The sequence below is a fragment of the Echinops telfairi genome, unplaced genomic scaffold (genome assembly GCF_000313985.2).
Source record: "Echinops telfairi isolate 266 unplaced genomic scaffold, ASM31398v2 ScPeMD7_7469;HRSCAF=8507_0, whole genome shotgun sequence".
NCBI lineage: Eukaryota > Metazoa > Chordata > Mammalia > Afrosoricida > Tenrecidae > Echinops > Echinops telfairi.
The window spans coordinates 82,095,957-82,114,882 of NW_022111372.1; the positions used below are offsets into that span (position 1 = coordinate 82,095,957).

Sequence of the window (18,926 nt, forward strand, 5' to 3'; positions counted from 1 at the left end):
ATTCCCTTGGCTCGGTGTCTAAGTCCGTGAGGAAAACAAAACAAAACAAACAAACTTAAAGAAAAAGTTACAAAGCTATTTCAAGAGGCTGAATCGGTCTGAACTTGGAGCTCCACACGTGTTAGTCCCCCACCGCCACCCCCACCCCCAGCCCTTAAATATTGAAGAAATGAATGAAGTGCTTAGGGAGGAGGAGGCCACCAAGGTGGGGAGGAGGGTAAAGTGGCCAGCCCAGCAGATGGCCTGGCTCATCCTCAATGCCAGACTGGTCCTCTCCTTCAGCCAGGGCTGCTTGCCCCTGCCTAACGCATAGGTGGCATGAAATGATTTTCAGTAAGGGTAGTGGAGTCAGTGCAGAAAAGGAGTTGAAGGGGGACAGAGTCAGAATCTGGTCTGGACAAATGCAAGACAGATCCCGGGCTTATGCGGTGGCACAGCCCCCTTATTTGCCCTGGAGCGAGGCGGCGATCTTGACGCAGCCCAGGCGCTTGCCTTGGCTGCTCAGGATGCTCTGGATACGGTAGTTGCCGGTGCTGAGCCAGCTGGGCAGCTCCAGGTCAGGCAGGACGAAATTAGATTTTGGCAGAGAGTAGGTGCCCTGCAGGGGGGAAAGTCAAGTGGTCCGCCGGTTAGGGGAGATCTACTGCTGAGACCCTCTCCTGGGGCCACCTCTAGGACTCTAGGCCGGAGCTGTTCCCCTAAGAGCCGCCCAAGTTTGAAAATGCCATCGCAGCAAGGAATTTGGAATATGGTCATTCTGCCACCCTGGAGATCACATCCAAGTCCATGTCTCCCGTTGCTCAAACAGATAGTGGTTCACCTCCACCCAGACATCGGGTCAGCAAGAGGAGAATGCCGGCCAGGGCCCTGCTCCCCACACCCCATCCCTTGACGCTAGCCTATGGGGGGGCAATGCCTTTCTCCCCGAGTACTCACTGATTTGAAGGGACAGTGGCATGGAAGCCCGTAGGTGTGCAGGGGCTCGGGGCAGCTCTGCCCAGGGGGGATGAAACTGTCGAGCATACTACAGATATCTTCATAGGAGCAACTGCCCATCTGCTCCATACACGGGATCTTGACCCAGAAGCCTGCCACCTCTTTCTCCACAGTTAACTCCACCTAATGAGGAAGTTTGAAAAGGGTTATTCGTGGGAACTCCAGGAGCAAATATCGCACCTCCTTTGCTTCTTTAAAGGGCCAGCTTTCTCTCCCTGCCCGCTTTCTTCTTCTTCAAAGCACAGAATTTTTTAACCAGATGGTACCTTCAAGAGCATCTGCGGCAGCAATGTGGTCTCTTTCCAAAATCAGTTGGGGTCTCTTCCCCGCCCCCCCCCACCCACAGACCCACAGGCAGCTGTAGAGTTCCTCTGGTGGTCATGACTCACTCACCGAATAGAACCTAACCAAGGCGCCCTGGTAGATATGTTGGGGAAACGCTGGATTGCTAACAGTAAGGCTGGCGATTCAAACCCGAGGGAGCAAGATCAAGGCTGTCTGCTCTGGCAAAGCTTTACACAGCCTAGGAAATCATGGCGCTGGGGAAGAATACTGTCCTACAAAAAGTGCAGTCAGAATGTTCCTTAGAGGCAAGGAGAGCGAGGCTCCACCTCACGTTCTTTGGACATGTCTGGTCTCTGGAGAAGGCCAGCATGCTTGCTACAGTAACGGGGCAGCCAAAAAGAGGAAGACCTTCAGCAGGATGGATGGACACGGTGGCCGCAGCAATGGGCTCATGCAGACGAACAACGGTGAGGCTGGCCCAGGACCGGGCAGTGTCTCCTTCTGTTGTGCACAGGGTCACTGTGATTGGGAACGGACTAGATGGGACCCAACAACAACAAGAAACTCCAAATAGACTCCCTGGGACTCCGACCTGAACTGATGGCTGTTTCTGTTGTTAGGGGGCATCTGGTCGGTTCTGACCCATCAAGACCCTTTACCATCTTCACAATTACTCTATGTTTGAGCCCATTGTTTGCAGCCACTGGGTCCATCCATCTCCTTGAAGGGCCTACCTCTTTTTCACTGCCCCACTATTTGACCAAGCGTGGTGGCAGGAGATAGGTAAGGTGTCACCTAGCTGATAATCATGGCATTGTTTGCTGGATTTTCCTTGGGAACCCAGGCTTCCCCAGAAGACTTCAGGCAGTTCCAGCACACTGGTGGGAGTTGGTAATCAGGAGGAAATCTATTGGAAGGGGGCAGAGCAAGAAGGCGGGGTAAGTGTAGGCTCCCAATTACTCCCATAGCCACCAACCCTCTGAAGAACGCCTGAGAGGCACAGGCTGGGCTCTCGGGCAGCTGCGGTGCTGCAGTCAGGGTAAACCCAGAAGGTGGGAGAGCAAGTGGAAGGCACAGAGCTGGGAGAGCCTCCGGGCTAACATCAGAAGGGCCCGCACACATGCACTGCATTTTAGGATGGGGCTGGGTAACACCCTCAATAGAGAACACGGAAAGAAGCTCACCTGAGGAACCTGGCCCCTGATTAATTGATTGATTGATTGATTGATTTTTAGGCCACGCAAATGGTTGGGAGTTCATAACTCTTGCTATTGGGAATGGCCAAGGGGAGACGGTGAATGCTAGTGCGTCTCACTGTTAAATCTCACAGAGGCCTGAGAGGGACGGGTACCAGGAATGGGAGGGCAGCAGGAGGAGCGGGATGGGGAGAATACTTCGGACTGACCGGTGATAACAGAGGGCAAGGCAACACACAGTAGGAGAGTAGGGCCCCCGCTGCTTACATCAGCCTCTGCAAACATGTTGAATTCCAGGTCAGCACTGGAAGAAACCTAAGGATCAGAGTGCCCTCTAGTGGGTCTCAGAAGATGCGGAGCACGCTACCACGGGGTCAGTTCTGGGCCAGGAGTCTGGGAGGCTGCGTGGAGCTGCCCTGCGGGTTGCCCGGTGCTCTGGGTCTTTGTGGAGCGGGCCTGACTGCCAGAGCATGTCCTGCAGAGTGGCTGGTGCGGGTGGGCCCCGGCCTTTCAGTTGGTTGTACAGTGACCGTGCACAAGGAACAATTCTGCCCACTCCACGCAGATTCAAGAGGGCAGGGCTCGCCCTTGATTCCTGCAGGAGGCCCAGCTGATGAGACTGGAATGGCCATGCCTGGCGGAAGCGAGAGAGACGGGGCAGGGAAAACGAGACGCAAGGGCTATCTACACGTATGACGCAGGAACAGACTGATCATACATGAAACACAGGTAGACGCTATAGGAGGACCCTCTGGGCAACACCCAACCCCATACACAGGTGCGGGCAGGGAGGAAAGGCCTGCTTGCCGGGGCACCAGGAGGTGGAGCTGGTGTCCTGCCGTGACAGTCCTGGCGTGGGCCTCAGCTCGGCTACAAACCCGAACCCACAGTATGGCTGACGGCCACCATGCCGCAGCAGCTGCAGCAGCTGTGTGTGCCCTTCCCAACCACCCCGCAGGGCGGCTTGGTGCCAGTGTGGAGAAACGAGGCTGCCCCTGCTCCAATCTGTCCCTAAGGGCTTTTGATTCCTACCAGACTTCTTGGATTCAGAGAGCAAAGCGTGCCCAAGCCTGCCCGTACCTGCTGCCATCCACGTCGATTCTGACTCTCAGTGACCCCGTAGGGCAGAGTGGAGCTACTCCTTAGGGTTTCCAAGACTGTAAATCTTTACGGGAGCAGACAGCCTCATCTTTCTCGTTCAGAGTAGCTAATGGATCTGAACCACTGCTCCTGTGACGAGCAGCCCAGTGCTTAACCCAGGGTGCCACCGGGGCTCCTTCCTACACACCTCAAAGATAGCAGGTACAAGTTCTAAATGCCGAGTGAGGCTCCATGCCCCAGCAGAGAATCTGTCTTGAAGGAGAATCTACCACCCATGTCAGGACACCCATATCGAACCGCAGTTAGTCAAATAAATAGTTGTCCTGTCCAGGACTGCTCCCATGGAGCTGATTCTGACCCAGTGACCCTGTGTGAAGCTTCTGAGGCTGTAAGTCTTTATGGGAACAGCGCCACCTTTCTCCCGAGCAATGAGGGGCGGATTTGAACCACTGGCCTTGCAGTTCAGTCTAACACTTACCCGACGGCGTCTTAATATTTGTCTCAGTAAACAGTGTACCTTTCTATGCATAAAAAGCACGCGACACTTGCAGATACTCTAGAGCAGTGGTTCTCAACCTCCCTCATGCTGCGACCCTTTCATACAGCTCCTCAGGTGGTGGTGACCCACCCAACCATGAAAGTAGCTTCGTTGCTACTTCATAACTGTCATTTTGCTACTGTTATGAAATAGGCGATCCCTGTGAAAGGGTCGTTGGAACCCCAAAGGGGTCGCGACCACAGGTTGAGAACCACTGCTCTAAAACATCTTTAGCATAATGACACAGCAATAATTTTTTGATGTGTGTCTCAAAGTAGCATATGTTTGCTATTGCAAACCATTGTAAATGCCTCAGACTTTTTTCTATTCTAGCCTTTCTGGTATTTGATTCATAACTTCAGGCTCTATGTAAGGTTGTACATCAATTGGACATCACCCAGGGACTGTAGTGTATGCATTACAGGAACATATGTACATCATATGTGATTCAATATACAGTCAAACTCACAAAAGCCAGAGCCAGCATAGGGCAAACCTGTCAGAGTAGGAAAACGCAAAGCCAAAACAGAGAATTCTTAATAGAGAGCTATAGGAAAAAGCTGAGGCTGCACCCTGGTGTGTGTTGGGGGGGGCGCAGGAGCCCTGCTTCCTCATCCTCTTGCCACAGGGCCAGAGCCCCGGACGGTGTCCAGCTGTGCTTTAGTCAGCCGGGACCACCCACTCCGCCATGCCTCCCAAGAAACAGGCTCAGGCTGGGGGCAGCAAAAAGGCAGGGCAGAAGAACAAAGAGCCACCGAAGATGAAACTTTTGGTCTAAAGATTAAGAAGGGTTGCAGTAACAGAAGCTGTACCAAGGCTGTTACTCATCAAGTTGAACTCAGTCAGCAGAATCCACATCGCGAGGCACCAGGTGAAGCGGAGAAGAAACGGACGAGGACAAGGAAGGAAGCGCTGCAGGAGCTAAATGAACTGTTCACACCGTCGTTGCTGCTCAAAAAGCCAGTACAGGCGCAGGTCCCAGATCAGTGGTGTGTGCTCCTCCAGCCAGGCCAGTGCCCTGAAGGGCTCTCATGACCCGCACAGAGGAAATGTGAAAAGCAGAGTGTTTACCGCGATGCAAGAGACGAGGAAATCGCAAAGGAGACCGTGGAGAATTGAGACGAGGAAACACTGGAAGAAGCGTGAACAAGAAGCACGGGGAGTCGGAAAAGAAAAACCCGAAATTCAAACAGTGTGCAAGCATTTGAAGTGTGTGACGCTACTGAAAACAGCAGGTCCGGCTGGTTTGGCGTCTTCCACACATCCCCCTGGCATCCGGATGTCTTCCACACATCCCCCTGGAAGGTGTGGAAGAAAGATAAAAAGAAAGAAGACAAAACTTCATTAGGAGACCTCATTGAAAGAAAGCATTCTGCCCGAGGTCCAAATGTTAACAAAATCGCCCTAGAAGCTTCTCTTGCATGGAAAGAAAGGAAAAGAGAAGATCTATAAACTTGAGATCTGGAAATTTCAAAGCAGGGAAAGCACTCGTGATCAGTGGTCTCCAGGTATTTGAATTTCATCCTGCACTGGTTGATGATGATGATGATCAAGCAAGTGATACCCGTTACACCCAGGGACCAGGCGGTATAGAGGTTGAGGGCTCTGTGAACGTAAATGACACAGATTTAAGCCTGTGCATTCCAAGAGCTGTAGATGAGACAGGTACTGCAATAGCCAGTGTTGGAAGATTCAGCACATACACTTCAGAAAAGCAAGAGATCAAATTAAATGAAGCGGGTTTGGGGGGATGGCCGGGGATGAGGAGGCGAATGAGGAGGGTGGGATTCATCTCAAAAAAAAAAAAACCAAATTAAATGAAGCTTAGGGAGGTGGGGCAGGAAATGGGGACTTGGAAGAGGATAGCAACCGGGCAGCACCAGACAAGGGAGCCACTGATGCTGCTCCTGTTGCTGAGAATCTTTTCACTGGGGAAGATCAGAAGAAAGAAACATGCTCGATGTAGAAGAAGGACACTGGACAAGGTCACGGACAAATGAAGTCCGCTCAGCACGGGCTGAAATCGAGTACAGTGATTTTTCCGCCTAGAATTCTTCCGCAGAATATGTTTCGTTACCGTGCCGATTGAGGAGGGCTAACCCTCTCCAAAGAAAGAGAAGTTCTCCCTGTGTCTTCGCTGCTGACGTTGACACATCTCATGGTGAGCGCAGAGTGGTCCACGGCAAGTTGAAATGCCATGGCCATTTCAGAAAATGATTGATGGCTATCACCAGCGTGCACTCAGGCTGCAAGTGTAACTGCCTTTCCAACTGTTGGTTTCCATTGGGCATGGTTTACATTTTATCTGAAGGTAGAATAGCTTTCATTTAAAGTCGCTGCCGAGTGAGTTCATGTTCCTTATATATTAAAGAGACTGCCTGAGACGTGTCAGGTCTCCGCCCTTGCAGCTTTCCCTGCGGTGCAAATGCTCACGTGCTTACCGCTTCCACCTAGTAGGGAGGATGGGAGATTCCAAGGCCTTTTCTGAAGTAACTAGACTGCTACCATCCATCCAGTGGATTATGCCACCCGGACCCCACGGAGGGTTTCTGAGGCTGTAGATCTTCGGGGGTCAGGGGTTGCCAGTCCGCCTCATCTTTCTCCTAAGGAGCAGCTGCTGGGCTTGGACCGCTGACCTGGTGATGGCAGCCCAATGCTTACCCGACAGTGCCTGCCCGCAGAGCTCCTCAAAGCAACTGGAAGGGACTTGCTAATGGATACGTCCGCTTCATAATTACAGCAAAACCGCCCCACTGCCCGGAGAGCGCGCTGTGCCCTCCTACCCCAGCGCTGCTGGAGGCGCTGACGCAGCAGATTACTTCCTGTCAGCCCCACGACCCTGGAAGTCCAGGAGTAAGAGTCTGTGCATCCAGGCGCCCTCTGCGCTGTGCCAGTCCAGCACCCTAAGACCCTCCAGTTTCCATAGTACATTCCGTTCAGGGCCACGGCCCCACCCACCCCCAGGCTCACCTTCTGAGGAACCTCCAGCAGAACCTTGGTCTGGGCTTCAACACTGACAGTCACGTTCCCAGGAACAGGTATGGGGTCGGGCTCCAGGGTCAGGCTTTTGAGCACAGCAGGGTCGCTCTCATCACAGTTGTCCCAGCTAAAGCTGCCCAGCTGGGGTGGCCAGGAGCAATCAGAGAGGTGGAAAGGAGAGAAAAGTTGACAAAAGCAATGCTTACGGGTCAGCAGAATCAGAGGATGGGTTACTGGGGGAGGGGGGTTGTACCTTAGGCCACGTCCCTCCCCTTGCTGGGCCTGTTTCTGTGGGAAACAGAAGGATTTCTCTCAAGCTGTCTCCCCCAAATATATGCCAGACTTAGCTGCTTGAGAATGACTATACACTTGGAGGTCATCAGGAATGGATTGGGGGTCACTCTCCCTGAGAGCTATCAGCTGTCTAGAGCAAGCAGACACCACTGTCTATCCCACAAGTAGGGCCCACTCCCTTCTGATAAGGATAGTAGTTGTCTGTTTCCCTGTAGGAGACACCAGAGAGGTCAAACCCGCCCAAGGATGACCAAGGTTAGGCTGCCATCATGAATCTAGGGTCCGCCCATCTTGTCACATGTATACCCCTAGACCTTCCCATTCCTATGGGCACACCCCTAGCTCATCCCCTTCCTGTCATGCTTATGCCTATCATAGATCCCCTTCCTACAATGTGTATGCCTATTGTACTGCCCCTTCCTGTGACGTATGTCTTCACCTGTAATTAGGGGGCTTGCACGTCCCCAGAGAGGATAAACGCTTGGGAAGCATTAAAGTTTCGCAATGCTACCGTAAAATGTGTCTGACTCCATTTATTTCTATGTATCTCTTTTATCTCTCATGCTCTCTATAACTTTACTATAGTCTTTACTTATTATCGCTGCATAATTGCGCCTGTGATGTTTTGTGGGGAGCCCCTCTCCCCTTAACCCCACAAGTTACCCTATCAGTAAACCCAGAGAAACATTCGGCCTACCAGTGTTTCGTAGGCAGGACACACGTTAAAGACGTGAAAGACCTAATGTCTAAAGAGCAAGTCATCCTGTGAGTCAAACAAGACAACAGTCAAACCTTACCCACCTCTGGTTCCTTCCCTGATCTCCCAACTTGCTACCCCCATCCCTCTCCAACTTGCCCCTCTCAGGGTCCCCTTAGAAAGCAAACTCCTGGAAGATCCAACGTGGTACCCCGGATCCTGTTCCCATGATCCTCTATGCCCAACCCAGGGCCAGGAAACGGAACAGTACCCAAAACCCCACCCTCAAAGACCTTCACAAAAAGCTGATGCCTGGCAGTGGGCTTAATGCCTCCCAGTGAATGAACCTGCCCACTCCTGGGCATTCCCAATCCTAGATCATTGTCCATGTCATACCCCCCACCCCACCCCCAACACCCCTCCCTCCTGAATCATTCTTCCTTCTGCTGAGCCGCATCTCCTGATCTCTTCCGCATTCCCCAGAAGGGCTGCAAATTCCATCACTATCTTGTCCAGCTACATATGACCACTTCCACTTCCACATCTGCCTGTCTCATGACGAGAACCCCCTCCGTCTCGTGCTTCCCGAAGACAACCAGACCCCCTTAGAAAGCAAGCCTGCAAGTCCCTGAGCCTCATCTGCAATGGCCGACCAGACTAACTAGGAATCCTCAATCCAAGCTATGCAAACAGAGCTCTCTGTGCCTGGTGTTGGAATTGAGACCCAGGCTGAATCACTCAGAAGAAGTTGGGCTCTGAGCTGTCATTGGGTCATAAACTTTGGGTGGGGGGGGGCGCCGAGCATCTGGTCCTGTGAGCAAGTTGGGCTTGGGTACGAGATGGAGCCCACAGCTCTGCTGCTCTGCAGAAGAGGAACAGGTGGGTGGATCTCGGTTCCTGTTTCACCTGCTGAGGCAGAATACAGTAGCAGGGAAAGACATAGCTTAGAACAATGATGGGGTAAACTAAGGTTTCGGTCTAACAGATCCAGGTGGAAATCACAGCTCAGTCACATATACCAGAGGGTTTTTTTTTTTTTTTAACATTTTATTAGGGGCTCATACAACTGTTATCCCAATCCATACACACATCAATTGTGTAAAGCGCATTTGTACATCGTTTCTCAAAACATTTTCTCTCCATTTAAACCCCCGACATTAGGTCCTCATTTTTCCCCTCCCTCCCCGCTCCCCCCTCCCGCATGAGCCCTTGATAGTTTATAAATGGGTATTTTGTCATATCTTGCCCTGTCCGACTTCTCCCTTCATCCACTTTTCGGTTGTCTGTCCCCCAGGGAGGAGGTCACACACAGTTCCATGTAATCGGTTCCCTCTTTCCTACCCATTCTCCCTTTACCCTCCCTGTTTTGCCACTCACACCACTGGTCCTATAGGGCTCATCCATCCTGGATTCCCTGTATTTTCAGTTCCTATCTGTACCAGTGTACCTCCTCTACCAGAGGGTTTATTGGCAAAAAAAAAAAAAAAAAAAGCCCTTGAGCCCCGATTTCCACATCTCTTATACCTCCTTTTCAGAAATATAGAACCCTGTTGGGCTGCAGTCCACAACGTGCACAGTTCAAAACCACCAGGTCCTCCTCAGGGGAAAAAAATGAGGCTTTCCACTCCCACAAAGAGTTACAGTCTCGGAAACCCACAGGGGTACGTCTACCCTGCCCCGTAGGGCTACCATGAGTCCGAATTGACTCGATAGCAGGGAGTTCAAGCTATAGTGAGGGATAATGTGTAAATGAAACACACAGTATAAGGAAATTGTGAGCAAGCTCACTGTGAGGAACTGAAATATGTCCCACAAAATAGGTGTGGCAAATCCTAATATCAGTGCCTGTGATTATAATCTCCTTTGGGAATGGATTATCTTCGCTAAATTAAAAAGACAGGCTTAGGGTAGGGCGTATCTTCTGTCTGTATCTTTTGAGATACAAAAGAGATTAAACCAGCACACAGCGATGGGGAAAGACAGATAGACGTCACTCTGCATGAAGACTGCCCATGGGCAGACACTAAGAGACAGGGACCTATGGAAAAAATAATCTATAACTTATCAAGGGTTCGCAAGGGAGGGCGGGCAAGGGAGGGGAAAGAAATGGGCAGCGGATATCAGGGGCTCAAGTGGGAAGAGAATGCTTTGAAAATGATGATGGCGGCATATGTGCAAATGTGCTCGACACACTGGAGGAATGCATGGATTGTGATGAGATATAAGAGCCCCCAATAAAAGTATTTTTAAAAGAGTGAGAGAGAGAAGGGGACCTTGCAGAGCAAACAGAGTGAAAACCCTCCCCTGGCACTGGTAGCTTGAATTCAGACTTCTAACCTCCTCAACTGTGAGAAAATAAAGTTCTGCTGTGAGAGCCAGCCCCTTGGGGTATGTCACCGACACTGGATCGCTAAGACACTCAGGGGCAGCACTGCATGCTTCAGGGCCTTTCCAGCTCCACTTCCTGCAAATGACTAGTTCCATGAGATTCCTGGTATACCTAAAATAAGCTTCCCCTTTACTTAAGCATCTTGGAATGAGTTTCTGTTCTTTGGAATGAAACCTGCTGTGACAGAAGGGCAGGGACAGGAGTCTGACTCATCCCGGCATCTCCCGTGGTCCCTTACTCAGGGTAGGTGCTAACAAATGTTTCATTCGACATTCATCCCATCAATATTTATGAATCAGTGATGATGGGCCCTGGGCTAAGCAGTATCAATGGTGATAAACAACCAGCTGTGGCTCCTCCCCTCCCTGGTGGAGCTTACAGTCTGATGCAAATAAATATTACCAGGGGCAACTTGTGGGCGCTGCAAAGGAAATGCTGAGAGTAGCAAGGGGTGGTGAGGAAGCAAAGCATATGCAGGACCAGGAGGCAGCCATGTGAATGAAGCACAGAAAGAATGTTCCAGGCAGAGGAGGCATGAGCAAAGGCCCTGAGGTAACTAAGAAAGAACTTAGCTGCACCCTGGAAATGACCAGAGCGCTGGTCATCTAGATGTCACAGGTGAGGGAGCCTAAGGTCGGGGTGGGCAGCGAAGGCCATGTAATGCAGGGCTCCGAGATCCTGGTCCAGGGACTGGGTGTACTTTACGTGCAATGGGACCCTGCTGAAGGGAGCCCTGCTCTGCCGTATGGTTGAGAAAAGATGGGAGAGGGACACAATTAGAAGGAAGCCACTGTCTGATCAAAGAATGCTGGGAATGAAGTTCTGGGCTAGAGAGTAGAAGACGAGCCCTTTTCCGGGGCTGGTCAGGTGCTAAGCAGTCTATTTCATATCGAGGGTTGGTTCTGGGCTGAAGAAGCATCCAGGGAATCATAGTGGAGCCGAAGAACCCCTTCCTCTCTCCTAAGTCGGCCCCCAACCCCTACCCCACCACACACACACCCCCCAGGCCTTCAACCAGGCATAATACAATGGTTTCCCTCTAGGAAGTTTCTGCCAAAGGCCTCTGTGGCCCTGGATTCTGTGACCAAGCCCTGGCTCACTGGGAGAGAAGGGTCTATGGGTGCAAGGAGGTATTTGCAATCTCCAGCCAAAGCCAACACCCTAGGTGGACAGGTGCAGCGTACAACAGCTCAAAGGGAGAGAAAGGGACGCAAATCACAGTCTGGAGTCAAGTCAGGGCTCAGCTTCTCTTACTAGCCCAAAACACGGGTAAGTGAACCCCTTGGTTGTCAATTTCCTCATCTATTATTTGGGCATAATGATACCTTCCCGGCAGGCTGGTGGGAGTGTTAGCAATTCATAAGCACCAGGAGCATGGCACAGCTCGTGACTGCTGAGGTCATTACAAAAAGAAAACAGTTGGAGGGGGGCGGGGGATCGGGGTGCAGGCCAAGGAACCGTCCCAGCCCCCGAGCCATAGGCAACTCAATGCAAGGTGATACCTGGGTTGGATCCTGGCATAGAAAGGGGACATTAACCCAAACATTGGTGAAATCCAACGTCTGTAGTGTAGTTCCTGGTCATGAATGTGCCAATATTGGTTTTTCAGTTGCTAATATATGTCACCATGAAAAGAAACTGGGTGAGAAATATGTGGAAATTCCGCATTTTGCGACCTTGGTATATAGTTTAAATAATCTCAGAACTAAAAGCATTCTTAGGAGAACAAAACAAATGCATGCCCAGGGCAGAGCATGCGCATGGGTGCGGTAAGCCACAGCCATGACACAGAACCACAGGGAAGATGGACAGCAGGAAGAGGAACTTAGCCCCATGACTGCAGGGAGGCTTGGTAGCCATCTTCGGCCTGCAGAGGCCCCGGTCTGGCGTGCTAAGTGAAGAGAATGTGGAGGACTAGCTGATAAAGGCCAAAGACTGCAGGCCAACAAAACAAAATGTCTCCCAACCGGACCAGTAGGTTACACCAATGGAGAGAAGATGGAAGATGCCCAGGATTTCATTTTCCTTGGATTCAAATCCATGCTCCCGGGAGCAGCAGTCAAGAAATCAAACAATGTATGGCATTGAGTAGATGCGCTGCTTCAGACTATTCAAGTGTTAGAGAAGTCACTGTGAGGACTAGGTGTGCCTGACTTAAGCCAAGGTATTCTTAATCGCCTCAGATGCCCGAGAAAGCTGGGTAATGAATAGAGAAGACCAAGGAATCATGGAGACATTCGAATTATGAAGTTGTTGGCAACTCTTGCAAGCACCAGGGGCTGTCAAGAGAACACACAAACCCGTCTTGGAGGAAGCGCGGCCGGAACGCCCCTTCGAGGCGAGTAGGCTGGGGCTTCATCTCACGGGCTTGAACCCAAGGGTCAGGCTTGGTTGGGAAAGTGGAGGGTCAACAAAAAAAGAGGAAGACTCTGTCAAGACTAATTAACTCAGGGCTGCAGCAATGGGCTCAAGCACAAAACCAACTCTGAGCGCAGCAGGGAGCCGCCACTGTTTTGTTCTGCTATACATTGGGCTGTTCGCATCAGAGATGACTCAGAGGCACCTAACAACAACATGAGATGCTCAGGGTAAAGAGCCTTGGGAAGCAGTGAAGCTATTGGCTGCCCAAGAGGTCAACAGTCAGAAGCCCCCAGGGGGCTCATGGGAGATAAATTCTAAGGATCTGTTTCTGTGCAGATTACAACCTGTTAACCTCAATGGGACATTTCTGCTCTGTCACAAAGGGTCACGATGAGTGGTAATCAATTGACGGCACCCACTAACTGATGTCCAGATAAGCAGGGTGAGGGGGGGGGGAGGATTGTTGGATCTGTGATAGGATTCTGGGGTCTTTCATGCAAGTCCTGGCCAAAGCGCCTCAAGACAACTTGAGTTTTGCTCTGATGTCGAACAGCCTTCAGGGAGGCTTCCAGATAAGGTGGACTGGAGGAAACAACCGTCCAGACATCAACCAATACAAACCCGGATCACAATGGTTCAATATCCAACCAATCATGGGGATGGCATTGGACTGGGCATCATTTTGATCCATTGTGCATGGTTATCTACAGCAAGATGCCCACGGGGCTAGATAGTCTCTCATTATCTATAAACGCCAGCTCACCACAGCCGGAAATCACATGGGTGGTTAATGCTAACAGCAGAGCAGAAAAGCAGGCTTCCGGAAGCTCTAACACCATCCTCCCACAACCCTTAAGTGGCCCCTGGCCTCAGGTCCACAGCTGTAAACCTTGCCCAGAGAAGGCCTGGATGAAAGCAGACAAGGATTGAAAGTGCCACCTTAGGTTTGAAAGGATGACCTTAGGGGACTCCTTGTCCTCTCTGGTTGTTTGAAAGAGGAGTGACTGGATAATGTCTCGGGCACTCTCCAGAGCTGCCCATCAAAGACCCTCTGGGCTGGGATGGCATCCTAGCTAAGGCATCTAGGAGGGCAGCACGAACTCAGCCCCTAACATGGCTCCGCCTCAGTGCCAGCCAAGATAAGCATGCTCAACCCACACTCCAGGAAGAAATGAAAATGAATTCTCAAGGCAAGTGACCCAAAGAGCCCTGCTCTTTCCTTCACAGGCAAGAGTCCTTGCCTGGGGCCAGGGTGAACCCAAGGCCACTGATTTATCACATATCCTCTGTCTACTTAGAAACTGGTGGCCTAAGGGGTTAGGCGTTGGGATGCTAACCAGCCATAAGGTCCACAGTTGGAAACTTCCAGCCACTACACAGAAGAAAGATGAGGCTGTACTCTTGGAAAGCCACCAGCGTAGTTCTCCTCTCGCTACAGGATGGCTGTGAGCTGGAATTGGCTCGACGGCAGCAAGTCTGATTTGCTGCTGCTGATTTGTCTAGTATTTTATAACTTTTCAATTCACAACAGCATTTTTGTGCACCCAGCAGCACGTTGACCGTGCAGATGAGGAGCTCCAAGCCAGGGGAAAACAAAGGATTAGAAACAGCAGGGAACCGAAACCAGGCCTGACCTCTTGGCTCTCTTCCTTACACCACACCCTGGTTCCTTGACTTCAGACCAACATTCCCAAGGTGGTAGGAGAGGGGATCTGAGGTGGGCCTGTGTCTGATTGCCCCAAGGCATTTAATGCCTTGTCTGGTGCTGCTTGGCAAACAGGACTGGAACTGGGCTTCTCTGGGTCTTGGTATGACAGAACTTCCCTGCTGGAAGTCTACAGCGCAGGGTGAATGAGAAGCTAGGCCGGCAGCTCAGAGGATGGAAGCCTGCCTCTCCAGCGCTCACAGGTCTTGATCAAGATCTTGATCTTAATCTTGATCACCAGCTGGACAAGTGTAGACTCGCTGGTCTCAAGCAGGCCCAGAACCGGCTGTCCTACCCTATGTCACCTGGGGAAGGAAGGAGCGTGGGGAGCTGAGCCATGTCTCTGGGTCTGAAGGCCGTGCCGTTGTTTCCAGTCTGCAGTTCACTTGGGACTAAGGCAGCGACGTGAGACTGAGCCCGCCAAAAAAACGCCGGCGGACAACAAAACCTCTTGCGCGCGTCCCCGCTGTGCAGATGGGGAAACCGAATCCGCAGAGAGGAAGGGAGCCGCTCAGAATCCCATAGCTCGTGGGTCTGATGGGCTTGGCCGAAGAGAAGTCATTCGACAGACTACTCGGAGTGGCCATTTCCACCTCCCACCCTGTCCCGCACAGCATCCACTGGAGCGGGATGCTGGAAGCGGCGACCTAAAGGCAGAGGTGCTCACCTGGCTCCGGAGGATGCGTGCAGGGGTCGCCGGGCCCACGAGGAGCACGCCGAGCGCGATCAGGAGCGGCGCCCGCAGAGGAAGGGCCATCGTGACGGTGGGCCCACGCAGAGTTGCCTAGCAGGTCTGCGGCTGCGGCGGCCGAGGCGCCTTTAAAGGCGTGCGTGGACCAGCGATGCAAAGCTGAGCGTTGGAATGCAAAGCAGAGTCGCCCCGCCCCGGCCGAGATTTCCGGACCGCCCCCTAGCGCTTCCTGATGGAGCCCCGCCTGTGACGCGGGTCAAGCCCCTCCTGCGGGAGCGGGGGCGGGACGGCGGGGGAGGGGAAAGGGAAGGGAATGGACGCCGGGGGTGGGGCTGGACGGATCTGATTGGGTGGGAGGGGCGGAGCTGGGCTCTCCTGTCTGTCACCGCAGGAAGGGCATTGCCAAACGCAGAGCCGGCGTTTTCCCCATCTCCCGGGCAAACTGGCCCCTTTTCGCGGCCAATAGTACCGCTCCCCATATTCGTGTTGCGAATCACTGTTTTACCAATGACTATGTAGTAATGATACAACTAGTAAGCGCTTTTGTAGTAGCCCACTTTTAATTAGCCTAAATGTAATCATTTTATATTAATTAGCTGCACGAGACCCCAAATTCTCAGGATTGTGTTTTGCAGTGACGCCCACTCCATTTGAGTCTGAAGGTGAGCCCCGCCTCCAGGGAGTTCCTTCAGACCTTTCACGAAGTAAAAAGCTTTGTCCCAGGGCAGAATGTGGCTGAAAGTGCATTGCTGTGCCTCCGGTCGTCAGTCCAGTCTCACCTCAGGGATTTGTTTGGGTGTTTCCTTGGTGCAAATTGGGTTACCAGGGCAGCCTGGTCCTGAGTCATGCCTCAACTGTGATAGTTAGGGGTATTTGGGGTGCCAGCATGGCACCTACAAGAAGATATGGGTGGAGTTTAGCCTGGCAATCAGGTCAAAGCTTGATGACCTCCTTTGAAAGTACGACCAAGATAAATGGCTCTCTGGAGGCCCCCCACCCCTATACCCCTGGCCCCCACCCCCACCCCCACCTCTCTCTCTCTCTCTCTCTCTCTCTGTGTATCATGCACAAGGGCACACACTTCACCTTCCTGTTGACAAGCTACTCTGAGACCTGTGAGGACCCTGTGATGCTGTGCGGCCACCGCCACTGGATCCACAAGACTTTTCACTCACTGACCTGTGATCTTCCTGCAGTCTGCATCATTGCATGCAGTGCGTGAGTCTGAAGAGGGACTCATGGACTAGTGTCAGACTTATGGACTTGAACTGGACTGGGCTGGGATGCTTTCCCGACATATATAAAGCTTCTTAATATACAGCTCTTTCTTAACACGTATGAGCGTCGCTAGATTTGTTTCTTGAGTCCACTCAGCCCAACACACCAAGGGGGATGGGGGGTGGAGGTGACGATGCCCCAGAACCAATCCCGTAAATCATTCCGAAAACAGTGTGTATGTCCCAGCCAGGTTCCCCTTCAAATTTGTGTGATGGTAAAGAGCTGACCTGTCACCAGTCATGATGTGGCGAGTTTCCTTGGCCTTCTCTCTGCTGAAATGAGCAGCATGGCCATGGACATGTTGGCAGTATTCCAGGCTCATGCTGAAGGACACCTTCATCTGGGTGATTTGTCTTTGTCTAATCTTTGTTCTAGTTGACTTAATAAAGGGGTCTCTGTAACAGACATTGGATTTGGGGTATATTTTCCCCCAACAACAAGGCAAAATTGGTCTCTTCCACAGTGGTAAAGTCAGTTTAATCTCCACAGAACCAAACGCATATGTCTACAGGCAACATTGTCTTCATAATGGTGTTTCAGACTCTAGGCAAGAGTTTCAACTTCACAGGGCTTCCATTTCTCCCCTTGTAATAAAACAAAACAAAACGACGCACTGCCACCCAGTTGATTTTGACTCTCAGCAACCCTACAGGACAGCCTAGATCTGCCCCCGTGAGTTTCTGAGACTGTAACTGATTTCACAAGTATAAAGCCCGGTTCCCTCTCCTGCAGACCAGCTAGTGGTTTCAAACTGCTGTCAGGATGGCAGCCCAAGCGTAACCACTCTACCGCCAGACAGTACAGTCCAATTAGATTACCTCCGGATCCCCTTCAGTGTTCAGAGTTTGGGTAAAGACCAGAAAGAAACATTTACTTTCATCCCTTCTTCCTACCCTATTGTAGAGAAGAAGACACTGAAGTTCAGTGAAGGACCGAACTGGTCTTGCCAAAGATCACCCAGCACAAGTGCAATGAGGAGAACTGTGATCCTTAGATCTGATATCTCCTGGGGAGCTTCGAGAACTCCCCTTGACCAGGCTTCGCCGGAGTGGAACTCAGACATCAGCATTTTATAAAGTCCTCTCTGTGGTCTGAAACCAACACTGAGAGCCACTGCCATGGAAAGGGAGCCCTGATGGTGCCATGGATGTGATTTGGAGTTTGGGCCTGTAAAGCAGCACCTCCTCAGGGTGTATGTAATGTGCCTGCAAACATGTTCCCACTCGCGGCCATGGGCTGATGCCGCTGCACGGCGACGCGACAGGGCAGGGTAGAACTGCCCAAGTGCGTTTCTGAAATAATCGCTCTCCCACAGAGTGGCTGGTGGACTCAAACTTCAGACATTGTGGTTAGCAGCCCAACAAGTAACAACCATGCTGCAGGGCTCCTGGAAAACCTCTTGGACTTTGTTAAAATGTGCCTTCTGACTCTGGAGTTCTGGGGTGGAGCAAATATTTGCCTTTTTCCTAAACTCCTGATGAGACCAATGCTGCTGATCTTTGAACCCGAGTTTGGGTAGCAAAGGTCTAGTGTGGACTTGACTTTCTTCACTGTGAGTGAGATACAGTGTTGACTCATAGTGCCCCCTGTGGGTTTCCCAGACTGTAACCATTGACACAGAGTAGATAGACCAGGCTTTCTCCCAAGGAGCTGCTGGTGGTCCCCAACTGCTGACCATGCAGATCACAGCTCAGTGCATAACCATTACACAACCAGGGCTACAAATGGAGTCACTATGACTCCCAAGGAAGACAGCTGGTGAACATTCTCCTCCTCCGTCCTCACTGAAACTGGGCACTTAGGACAAAGTCTCTCCTCTTCCCAGGTTCTCCTAAATACCACCTATCACCCGTTTGTACATCAAGGTGGGGCACACTGCATGATGCCTGCGAGCCAGTCTGAGCTCAGTCTTCTCAACTCCGTGAAGTGCCCAGCTCCTAAGGAGCTGGGTGCGTGCTGGCTAACTGACCAGAGCCCTGGTCTCCGGACACTTCTGTGTTATCCTCGCTCCCCTACATGCTCCTCCTCCCCACCCTTCCTTCCTTGCCCTCTGTTGCCCTCCAGAAGGGCTCTCAATAATTATTTGAGATCTTGTGTGCTTCTGCCAGTAATTTTCCAGCCAAGGTTTTGCAGGAAGCCCAGGCAATGGCTCTCACTGTTGTATGCTGTTGTTGCCAGATGCCAGCGGATCGGTTCCAACCACAGCCATCCCGTGCACAACGGAATGAAACGCTGCCCAGTCCTGCGCCATCCTCACGATTGTGCTTCTGTCTGAGCCCACGGTGGCCGCCACTCTGGCCGTCCATCTCCTTGAGGGCCTTCCTCTGTTTCTGCTGCCCTTGCACTTTCACAAACACGAGGTCGTTCTGCAGGGACGGGTTGCCCTGATGACATGTCTAAAAGTCCATGAGATGAA

The 18,926-nt window shown here is 51.7% G+C and overlaps 1 protein-coding gene across 2 annotated transcripts; it reads right to left on the minus strand.

The window, feature by feature from the left end:
• Positions 1-276: 276 nt before the first annotated feature.
• Positions 277-15,392, minus strand: GM2A (GM2 ganglioside activator). Of its 2 annotated transcripts, XM_004696733.2 has the most exons (4): positions 15,209-15,392; positions 7,087-7,236; positions 937-1,119; positions 277-598 (listed from the first exon to the last, which is right to left on the minus strand). In XM_004696733.2, the coding sequence occupies exons 1-4, from the start codon at positions 15,296-15,298 to the stop codon at positions 443-445; spliced, it is 579 nt and encodes a 192-aa protein (XP_004696790.1). In that variant the 5' UTR covers positions 15,299-15,392; the 3' UTR covers positions 277-442. The 2 variants fall into 2 exon arrangements, with proteins under 2 accessions (XP_004696790.1, XP_045140556.1); XM_045284621.1 differs by lacking the exons at positions 277-598; positions 937-1,119 and adding an exon at positions 4,798-5,414.
• Between the last annotated feature and the right edge of the window lie 3,534 nt (positions 15,393-18,926).

Coding starts and splice junctions, on each gene's coding strand:
- GM2A (XM_004696733.2), bottom strand. CDS start 15,298: ATGGCCCTTCCTCTGCGGGCGCCGCTCCTGATCGCGCTCGGCGTGCTC. Junction 1,120..7,086: donor TGCTGGAGGTTCCTCAGAAG/GTGAGCCTGGGG, acceptor CTTCCTCATTAG/GTGGAGTTAACTGTGGAGAA. Junction 599..936: donor GCCACTGTCCCTTCAAATCA/GTGAGTACTCGG, acceptor TCCCCCCTGCAG/GGCACCTACTCTCTGCCAAA.